The 11108-nt window shown below is 56.0% G+C and overlaps 1 protein-coding gene across 1 annotated transcript; it reads right to left on the bottom strand.

The window, feature by feature from the left end:
- Window positions 1-4939: 4939 nt before the first annotated feature.
- On the bottom strand, window positions 4940-9813 carry TMEM121B (transmembrane protein 121B). The gene has a single exon (XM_072799629.1). The coding sequence runs from the start codon at window positions 9523-9525 to the stop codon at window positions 7759-7761; it is 1767 nt and encodes a 588-aa protein (XP_072655730.1). The 5' UTR covers window positions 9526-9813; the 3' UTR covers window positions 4940-7758.
- Between the last annotated feature and the right edge of the window lie 1295 nt (window positions 9814-11108).

Raw genomic sequence — 11108 nt, forward strand, 5'->3', positions numbered from 1 at the left:
GAGGCACGCAGAGCCCGGCACCTCTTTCGGGGCAAGGAAAATATGCCACTCTGTACTTAGGAGTCTGACGTTCAAAGACAGTATTTGAGGAGAGATGCTAAGGCTCAGTGTTTGAAGAAGTTTTTCCTGAAGTGCCCCTGGGGAGAAACTGGAGGCTTCTGTCTGCCTGGGGTCCCGGTGAACAATGCTGGGATGCTGTCTGCTGTGGACTTGGGTGTGCTCCGTTACCTGTCCTCGAGCCCCTCAGCTGGAGCTCCTGGCTTCAGTGAAGGGGGGAGGACTCTGACAGGTAATGGGAAACCAAACATCGCAGGTCCTGTGTGTGTGTGTGTGTGTGTGTGTGTCCCACACATGCATACACGTGTGCAAAAGGGGGAGTCTCAATAAAAGAATGAATAAATTCATTAACTCTGGTAAGAACGCCTGCTAGTTATTTTGAGTCACATGTTGCTATAGGTCAAGAAGCTCCTGGCTGTGGAGTCCCGTCAGTAGTGTGATTTCACCGCACGGCGATAGGGCCTCCGGTCTGGAGCCCAGGCAGGGTGGCCCGTACGCAGCCTGACAACAGCAAAGGACCAGGGGGGGCAGTGCTGCAGACGGGGTGTCTGTGTACCCCCAAAATACGTATCTTCACACATCCTCAGTGTGACAGTAGCGGAGGCACAGGTGATTAGGTCATGAGGATGGAGCCCAGAGAGCCCCCTCGGCCCCTCCACGAGCAAGAGCCCAGCAAGATGGTCACCTGTAAGCCAGGCAGCAAGCTCCCGCCAGACACCCGGTCCCCCGCTCCTTGGTCTTGGACTCGCCAGCTGCTAAACTGCAAGAAATGTCTGTGTCTATAGGCTCCCCAGTTTATGGGTCCTGTTCTAGCAGCTCTCCCAGTCTGAGACCGTGAGCGAGGGAGCTGCAGTCTCCCGGCCGCCGCCTCTCAGGCTCTGTGTCCCCTCCAGCAAGCTGGAAGTGGGCCTCCCCGGCTCCAGATGCCTACCAAGGTTTCTGGGACGTTTCCCAGCTTCCAGAGTGTGGAACACCACGGCGACTCTCCCTTGCTGGAGCCATGGCTCTCCATCGCGGTAGACTGGCCCCAGCCAACGTGGTCCCGGTGCCCAGAAGCATACTATCCATTTAGATTGCATTCCCTGCAAACCTTGAATTGTAGCTTTGCTGGCCTTTGAGGCCAAGTGTCCTCAATTAACATTGGTCACTGTGTCCCCTTTCTCTCCAGGACTGCCACTCGCTTTCCTACCAACATTAGTGAGATTTGATACACTTACCATCGTATCGGCTGGCCCTGTGCAGTTCAATGGCTTTTAAGAATTCAGAATTCAGCAACCAGCAACATAATCAATTTTAGAACATTTTTCTTACCCCAAAAAGAAATCCGACACCCCTTAATCCTCACCAACCTCCCTAAACTCCCTCCCATCTCTGGGTTTACCTGTTGTGGACATAACATACATAAATGGAATCATGAAGTTCCCAAGGGCTTCTGGACCGTTTAATGTCATTCCTGGGTTCCTCCCAAGATCCTTGCCCTTCCCGAGTCCCCAGTCTCATACTGGCCTTTGCTCCCCATAAATGCAGGAGGTCCTATCAACCTGTGGTGTCTGCTGTCAGCCAAATGCCAAGAGCTTCAGGAGTATATATAAATAAAGCCTTGCCTTTCTTTTTGTATTATTGTGAAACGTGGCTAATAAAATCCTGCTTCATCCAGAAATGCCATTCCAAAAACAGATGTCCTCCAAGCTGTGACTTTCCTACCACTCAAGCCCCTCTCCTCTTAAATTTTTTATTTAAATTCAATTTGGTAGCATATAGTATAACACTCAGGGCTCATCCCATCAAGTGCCCTCCTTAGTGCTCGTCACCTAGTTACCCCATGCCCCCATCCAGCTCCCCTCTAGCAACCCTTTGTTTCCCAGAGTCAGGAGTCTCTCATGTCAAACCCCTCTCTTAAACAATACAGCAGAAGCAGCTCAAATAGGTGGAAGGACCCACAGTCAACATGTGACCAAAATGTCCTGTACCTGTGGCTGGTGTCCAGCACGGGCCTGCACGCTGCCACCTGGCCAGCTCCAGTCCTGAGTAGATTTGCAGGACTCCCTGCATGCTGTCTTGATCCAAAAAAAAAAAAGCCAGCAGAGGAGGGTTGGGGAATGATTAGATGGTGATACAGACATGCTTTCCAATTTTGCTTCTACACCAGTTTTTCTTTACTGCTTAGGAAGAACTTCAGAGGTGTTCGTCTTTAAGGGAGTTGGTCAGTCACTTCAAGATTCATTCAGCAGTTTGAGCTGGAATCTCTGAATGCCAGGGTATGATGGATTTTAGTTGGTTTCTGCTTGTCCTTGAATATTAAATATGGCACAAAGGAGAGGAAGATGTACTTACAATGCAGTGGGAGGCTTTAATCCAATGGCCTCTAGACTCTGCACTTGATGCCCTCCCTTCCCAAATAAATAAGGGGAGTGCCAGGCCCACTTCTGCTCCTGAGCTTCCAGAAAAGACCTACCAGCTAAAGGCCATGGGACACTGGCTGCCCCAGGCTATGCAAGAAAGGGAGGGCCCAAGTATGCTTGAGCTTAGAATAAAAAGCAGAACTGGTATTCCAGCCCTGGCCTTGGGTGTCTCCAGTCAGGTGGAGGAAGAGAGAGGTTCTTTAAGAGGCTGGCAACAGTTACCCAAGGCTGGAGCCCTGGCTCCACTGCTTGCAACTCATGTGATCAGGTAATCATCCTGAGGTCTCAGGTCCCATGCATGGGAGCACTCAGTACATGGAGGCCCTCGCCCTGTCCAGGTGTTGCCCTCGTGAGGAGCCCAGAGGCTCCCTTAGGTCTTAGTGCCTCTTAGCACAGAGCACTCTGACCTGGTTCTGGGTCGGAGCAGTTTAGGAAAGTGGGGCACTGTTTATCTAGGCTTCTTCCTGTTGTTAGGACTTTCTTGCTCTAGTGTTTGCTTTTTCAGATTACAAAAGCAATGTATGATCCAATATTCTATATTGTGGGAGAATATAAAATACAGCGACTTCCCCCAGCCCATGGGTACAGGCTGTGAAGATGGGGTGCCTCACATCACTCCTAAATGGCTACAAGGTCCATCAGCTTGCTTTGGGTCTCTCCCCAGCCCTCCTTGCCCTGACACCTCTCCCAGATCTTGGCGTTGGGTACACACTCACATGCTGTCCATTTGGGTTGGTTGAGGAGGTGCTGTGCCCTGTCGAGCCAGCCTTGTCTGTTAGAGGAACATGGAATCCCCACTCTCATATTTGACAGATACCAAGAGGTCTTGTCTAACATGCCTCCCCAGACCCCAGGTCCTAGATTCCCTTCCTAGGAGGAGTAGCTCCCAAGGCTATTAGTTTACTGGATCCTTCCATTTCAATTAGACAGGAAGAAAATACAACAGTGACCCGAGAGGAGCAAGAGTAGATTGTCTGGCCCCTGACTTTTGCCTGCGCCCTGACATGGGTGTCCTGCTGGTTGACTTTTGCTCAATGCTGCTTCCTTGGGACTCACACAGAATAGGAAAACCAGCCCCTGCTTTTTAGCCAGACCGTTCAGCTTTAATAAGGAAAGTTGAACTCAACAGCAGAGTCTGAAGGCTGCCTGGGGTCGTGCAGATTTTGGAGACAGACAGGCCTGGGCTCAAATCTGGATTCCCTTCCCAACTTTCATGTGGTATTCGGCAAGCTACTCTATTTTTCTGCACCTCAGGAAAATGGAGCTAAAGTTCTCTTGGAGATGGCTGTGAAGATGGAAATGAGCCGCCATGCATCAAGAGCCTGCTGCAGGCAAGCACAGGACGCATCCCCAGGCTCCTCCCGAGGGCCAGAACCACAGAGTCCGACTCAACTGCTGGGCAAGGCCCACATGTGGCCTCAGCCCTACCCACTCAGAACACACTGCCTGCTCATATGCCATTTCTTCATCTTTCACAAAGTGCTTTCACATATTGTCCCACTGACACAGGGGTGGACCTAGCTTGCTTAACTACGAGAAACGTGAATATTTATAACATGCTTAGTCACATTCATCATCTTATTTTACATCTGGATTTAGAAAGGAAGGAAGACATGCTCCTATGTTTCTCTGTCATTCTTTTACATGTGAATTTAGTCCACCATTATGATTATAGATGTCTGAGGAAAAGGACTGTTTTTGCATATGCCACATCATTTCATTATGACCACAGCCTCGTGGGGTAACAGTGCTCCCGTTTGAAAACATCCGAGGAGGTGAGGTAAGCACCTGCAGTTGCAGCTGGTAGGAGGCAGACCAAGCACAGGACCTGGTTGTTCCGAGGCTTTGATTTTGCCTCTTTCTCCCTCTGGGTCCAACCTCTGTTGGTCTTTGGAATGGCCACAAGCATCACAGGGCAACAGCACCGAGTCCTTTGAATAGTATTGGCTGTCTCTGTACTAAAGGAAAACACACACACACACACACACACACACACACTATTATTTTTGTGCAGACTCAATGTTCTTAGACTTCACAGTCTCCTTTGTATTGTTTTGTTATTGTTATTATTGTTGTTGTTGATGTTAAAAAGAAAAGCCTTGTTCTTCTCATTCACACATAATTCATGCTTCTGGCTGGGACAAGAGTAATACAGGAGGGCAAAGTATTTGAAAATAAATTGCTCAGTCTTTCCTTTGGTAAGTTTTTCTTAGAAATGGGAGTGAAAGCCCCCAGTGGCTGGGGAAATGTCTCCCAGGCCGAGAGCCCACGTGAGTTAGCCCTGCCTATAGGAAGCCTGGCTAGACACCCCCCAGGTCAAGGCCTCCCCGAAGAGTGCCAACCACCTAAAAGGAAATGGCCAAGTGTACTCACAATGTTAACACAAGCCTATAAAATGATGACAAATGTCACAGTGACATTTAAGAATTTAGTAAGGAAACCAGGATGGGAAAGATCTTAAAACAAACCACACAGGAAGCTTGTCACAAGTCTCAAGTTTTTTATTTTCAGAACAAAGGCTGGTTTTATTTTTAAAAAGAAAAAGGGGGGGGAGAATGTGTCAATGCTAGTGAGGTGCCACCTCCCTTCTTCCAGACTCTAACTTCCAGCCAGCAATCTTCGCCAAAAATACATGGACTCAGAACCAAGCCATGTTCTATCAGAACAGCCTTGAGACAGGGTCCAGTTCAACCCCCTTTTACAATCCATTACGAGTCAGAGGCTCAGATCAAGGGCGCACCTTACTTTCGTAAACGTTGGAGGCAGGCAGACTGAATTCTGAATGCGGGCTACTTTTCTATGAACTATACTGCAGGCATATGCCTCAGGAGACAGCGCACCTCTTGTTTATGAGACCCTCAGGGAAAACATCTCCCGTTTGACACCCCCCCCCCACTACAGAAGCCCCTAGAAAGCAAGAAAAGCGAAACTTGAGGGGTCAGGTCTCTTTGTGAGTAGGGCAAGGAAAGAAAGCAAAAGCACTCAAGAAAAAAAAAAAAAACCAGAAGGAAGGGATTGACCCCTGAGCACAAAGTACTTGCACCAGATGTTTGAAGGACAGTGTCCAGGGGTGAGTGTGGCTGGAAGGCAGAGCTGACCCGGTTGCCATCTGTGTCTCGATGTACCTGGGCAAGTGGTAGCTCATCAGAACCTATCACAGCCTCCCACCAAAAAACTCAACAGCACTCAGATTTTACAGTCAGTCGCTTGGCAGAGGAAACCACCATCCAAACAGGACTAAAGGGGTAGGGCAGGGTCCAGTGAGCAGCTAGCTATGGCTTGGACACATTGTCCTTTCCTAGCCACTGAGATTAGGTAGCAGAGAAACAGAGCAAAGCTGGAGAAAGGGGATGGAGATCCAAGGAGCAGCTATGGGGTCGGTGGCGGGGGGAGGGGGGCACCCAGGGTCTGGGTGGAGAACTTTGAGCACAGAGAATTCAAAGGGAAAGGATATGGGGAGGAGGAGGCAGAAAATAAAAGACTAGTTGCAAAATCCAACCCCCTAATATTGGACCTGGTAGGGTGAGGGGCTGAAAGCACAGACAATCCACTGAGAGTAAACATTTTTCCTCTGTTGTTCCCCACTGTGACAGTAGGGGAGGCTCAGAACTCTGGTCAAGATACCAACCCCTCTGTGTCTTGTCTATATGGATGTCTTTTGTCAACAAACCCCCAGGAAGTTGAGAGAGAAGGTCCCCAAGTGAAAAACTGGGGCCCAGAAAGCAAAAGTGATGTGTCACTCAAAGCTAGTGAGTGACAGTCAAAACTACAACCCATGACTTCTGGTCCTTTGTCCAGGGTTCATTACACCACACGAAGTATCAGGAGGGGGGACAGGAAACAAAAATTCTTACAGTTTTGTCCCCCACCCCATCCTAGTTGGGGTGGAAGAAAGTGAGTATTTCCTGGCCTTGCTGCCAACTGTCCTCCAGCACTCTTACCTCTCCTAAAAATACTTACCCATCCTCAAAGATTCTAAGAGTGATGTCCTACGAGGAGACTATGAGCGGGCAACCCCTAGGTGTCCCTTGTCATTCATCTCAAGAATCCTAGGGAGGAAGGCGGGGCAGGGGGAGGATTTGCCCAGCCTCTCCATGCAGCCTGCCTTCTCCTTAGAAATTCCCTTAACCAGAGCAGAGGACAAAGGTCATCATCACCCTTTCTGATCTATACCAGGCTTCCTAGAGGAAGGACAGATGGGGAATGGATTTCCTTGAGCAATGGGAAGCCCAACATCACATCTATCCAGGAGCCCCACCAAAGCTGTCATTCTGAGCCAAGATCTGACCCAGTCAGCAACAAACCTTGGGAGGAGTAAGAGTTCTGAGTGCAAAGGAAGAGAGAGAGGGAGGGCAAGCCAATGGCTGATACTCCACAGACCCTGTAATAAGACTGGCACCAAACCCCAGCTGGATCCAGTGGCCGTGTTGAATGTAACTTCTGAGTATTTTGCCTTTGTTTTTTGCAAGCAGCATCAGTGCATGATGCAACAAAAGTCGAAAGCACGGAGGTAGAAATGCTCACTCACCCAAGAAAGGGTGCAGTTTGGTCATTAGTGTATGGACCCTCTCTGCCTCCAAGCTGAGAAGAGAGGAGTGGAATTGAGGAAGATCCTGGGTGAGCTTCTCCCTTGGAGGGGAGCAACTGGGCAGCTCGCAGGAGCCCAGCTCTTTCTGGGAATTCATGGCCACAAATTCAGGTAGGAATGAAGAGGGCGGTCCTGTGTGTGGCGGGAAGGACAGGGCCTCCCCAGATCTCCTACTGATTGCAAGGGGCCACAGTGTGGACACAAGAAAACTATACTATACACACAGACAGACTTTGCATCGACCATCTGGGAAAAAAAAAAAAAAAAATCCAAAGAGACCCACCAGGGGAAACAGTGGATTCTGGATCAGTTTCAAGGCGTGGGACAACGACCACACGGCCACAGCCTATAAGAAGCTGGCACTTCCAAGCGAGGGGAAAGGCTTGAGGCCCAGCACCCCTGTCTGGGCACCCCGTGTCCTCCGTTTTCCCCCACAATGTACAAGACTTCGGACGGCGGCGGGTAAAGCAAGAGGCAGAAGGGCCCGGACCCCTGAGGCTGGATGAGGGAGAACAGAGCAGGAAGCGGCTCTTCCTCCGTCACCGTCACCGTTAGCGGCTCGTGTCCCTCCGGGCTGTTGAGCAGAAGGTGCAGGACACAGCAGCCCTTGGCCCAACCGGCCGTTCCGTCTTCCAGGTAGAGCCTGATGGAACCCGGGTGAGAGCCGGTCAAAGGACCAGGGGCAGAGCAAGCCCGGTCCCTCTCGCCCCCTCAATTCTGGGCGGTCGCGGCCAGGGTGTTGGCGTAGCCGAGCGCGCCCCCCTCGTCCTCCGCGAGGCAGTGGCCCAGCTGCGCGCCTCCCTGAGGGGGCGGCGGCGGCGGCGGCGGCGGGGCGGGGGCCGGAGCTCCGTAGCCCGCTCTTCCCCGGGGGGAGGCCCGACTCCCCTGGTCCCAACAGCCCTCGAGGGCTTCCAGGCCGCGGCAGGCGAGGAAGAAGAGGTTCTTGAGCATGAAGACGGAGAGCGGCTGCTGGTAGCTCACCGCCAGGAGGCAGCGCAGCGCCAGCAGCGGCACGTCCACCAGGCAGCCGCCCAGCAGGCGCAGAAGGCGGCTGCAGCTGCCCGGCCCGGGAGCCGGGCCCCAGGACGGCGCGGCCGCCGCGGCGTTGAGCTCGTAGAGCCAGAGCACCGGCGAGGCGAGCGTGAGGAAGTAGACGGCGATGAGCAGGTAGCGCAGGTGCGCAGGCAGCGGCACGCGGCCCTCCAGCGTCAGCTCCACCAGGGTGAAGCTGTCGAGCAGGTCCAGACACGTGCCCAGGAAGCAGCCGGCGGCTCGGTGCTGCTGCGGCTGCAGGAGCAGGGGTCCCGCCGAGCCGGGGGGGGCGCCCGCCTCGCTGATGGCGCGCACCAGGCTGTAGAGCAGAGGCACCGACAGCGCCATGGTGAGTCGGAAGCCGGTGGTGCCCAGGGGCGCGCGCAGCTCGATGAGGTCCAGGATGGACGTGCCCAGGATCAGCACCACCTTGGGCGTGAAGGCGATGGAGTAGATGAGCCAGGCCAGGTAGGCGAAGGCGAACTCGCCCGCCGCCCCGGCAGCCCCGGGGCCGCCCCCCGGGCCGCCCGCGCCCCCGCGGCCGCCGCGCGCCTTGGCCCCCGCGGGCGCCCCGGCGGAGGCGGCGGGCAGGTGCAGGGGCGGCGCCGCGTGGTGGTGGTGCTGGTAGTGGTTGTGCGCGCCGCTCGCCGCGCCGCCCCGACGGCCCCGGCTGTTCTTGGCGAAGAAGATGGCCCAGCCCGCCGCCACCACCAGGTCCGTGGCGATCCAGGAGCACCAGTACAGGTCGGTGACGGCGATGAGGTACAGGTCCAGCAGGCCGCCCTGAGCCAGCAGCAGCACCACGGACAGCGCCTGGTAGCCCCAGCGGCACCCGGGCCGGGGCGCGCAGCCGCGGCGCCGACCCCTGCGGCCCGAGCGGCCCGGGCGGCCGCAGCAGCAGCAGCAGCAGCAACACGAGCAGCGGGACGCGCCGCCGCCCGTCCCGGAGCCGCCCGCGCCCCCGGCCGCGCGGCCCCCGGGACCCCCGACGGCCCCGGCCGCGGCGCCGCCGCCGAAGTCCGCGGCGGTCATGCTGCAGGAGGAGGTGGGCGTGGAGGTGGAGGTGCAGGAGGAAGCGGCGGCGGGTGCGGGGTCGGCGGACGGGGCGCCCCCCTGGGCCGGGGGTCCCGGGAGCGCGGCGGCGGCGGGCACCAGCGGCTTGCTGATGCTGATGCTGTCGTCGTCGTCGTCCTCTCTCTCCGCGCCGGTGCTGCTGCTGGGGGAGCCGCCGCCGCCGCCGCCGCCGCCGCCCCCGCCCCCGCCGCGTCTGCCGCCGCCGCCCCCCCGGCTGGTGCTGGTGCTGGTGCTGCTGTCGCCCGAGCCTCTCCGGCCGCGGGAGGACGCCCCCCGGAGGAAGAGGGGCTGCAGCCGGGCAGCGGCGGGGGGCGCGGGGCAGGAGCCGGACGAGGACGAGACCGAGCGCGGGTCGCCGAGCGCCGGGCGCATTGTCCTCGGAGGGGCTCGGGGGGCGGCCCGGCTGCTCCCTCCCCGCCGACCCCGGGCTGGCGAGGTGGCCGAGGGGGGCCGGGGCCAGCGCTGCCTCCGCCCCGGCGGCTGGGGCTCGTACCGGGTTGGGCAGCAGCGAGATGCGGACTGGAGCCGCCGGACCGGGCGAGCCGAGCCCCGAGGCAGGCAGCGGGTCGGGCGCAGCCGAACCCCCCGCGGGGACGACGGGCGCGGCGGGGGCGGGGAGCTCGCCCAGGCGGGGAGGAACGGGAGGCTGGCGGCGGGGAAACCAGGACTGGATTCGAGGGGGGAGGAGGAGCAGAGACCAGAGGAGGAGAAAGCCCGGCTCCCTGGATCAGCGGGAACAAAAGGGGGAAAGGGCAGCTGAGGCCTGAGCGCGGGGTGGGAGCCCGGAGGGGGGCCTCGAGGAGGGGAGAGGGGCTGGCAGGTGGGCGGGCCGGCGCCGGGGGGACCTCCCCCGAGCAGCAGAGGATGCCCAGGGAAGCCGCTCAGCGATGCCACGGCTGAACCGGCTGAACCGCTGAAGCCTTAGCAACCGGGTGGCCTCAGACCGTGCCTCTGAGCCGCAGGCACAGACGACAGGCTCGGGCCTCTGCCCCTGGTCAGCACAACTTGCTCTGCAGGCAGCGGGGCGGCTCTCGCCCTACACCCTACCCTGCCCAGTGCCCTTTCCCCTGGGGCAGCCCGCCTCTCCTTCAGGCACTTACAAACCAATGGAGGGATGGGGCCATACTGATTCAAAAGCCCCGGAACAGCAGCCCAGACGTGGATTTCAGTCTACCCGTGTGCCCTGCGAGGGGTTCAGCGGTAGACGCCCTGGGCAGGTCCCAGTTTCCAGTGAACCGAGCAGTTCTTTGAATATGACTACTTGAGGAGAGAGCATAGGTAAAAGAATTATTCATTCGGCCCCAGCCAAGTGGGTTCTCTCGTATTCTCAGAGGTCTTTGAAGTGGGAATTAGGAATAATAAAGATGTATCTAGGAGAGAGGAAAATGAAGGGACATTTAGTGCTCGAGTCCCTTGATAAAACCAAGGCTCCAAGAGGGTGCTGGTGAATGTTACAACCTGCCACTGTGGACAGGCTCTGCACCAACAAACTCAGAGCTCCTTCTGACTCACACCCTCAGATTTATTCCATGACTGGGGCTGGATACCCATCAATAACTCAGGAAGGCAGCAGGTAGAGTTATGGCTTTAGAAGTTTAGGGGAGGAAACAATGACAAGAGCATTTGGGGCTCAAACATAAAAAAATCTGAGGCTAACATATAATGCAAACATCCCAGACACATCAAAGCAAGGCAGGAAGCCTGTCTGTCCCTTCCTCCTTCTCCCTCCTTCTCCATATACTCAGGCTCCAAGTTCCTTGCCTTGATTTCAGTGCTGTTCAAACTCGTGCCACCAGGGCTCACCTTCCTAGGTGACACCACGCAGTGCCAGGGAGGAGGACCCACTGGCACCATGGTGGCTGCTTGCCCTGTGCCTGGCCCCTCAATCAGCTTGGTGAATAAGAGTCAGTTTCTCTAGTCTCTTGCAGGTCAGTCTCTATCTACAACTAATTCGT

This window comes from Canis lupus, chromosome 25 (genome assembly GCF_048164855.1).
Source record: "Canis lupus baileyi chromosome 25, mCanLup2.hap1, whole genome shotgun sequence".
Lineage (NCBI taxonomy): Eukaryota > Metazoa > Chordata > Mammalia > Carnivora > Canidae > Canis > Canis lupus.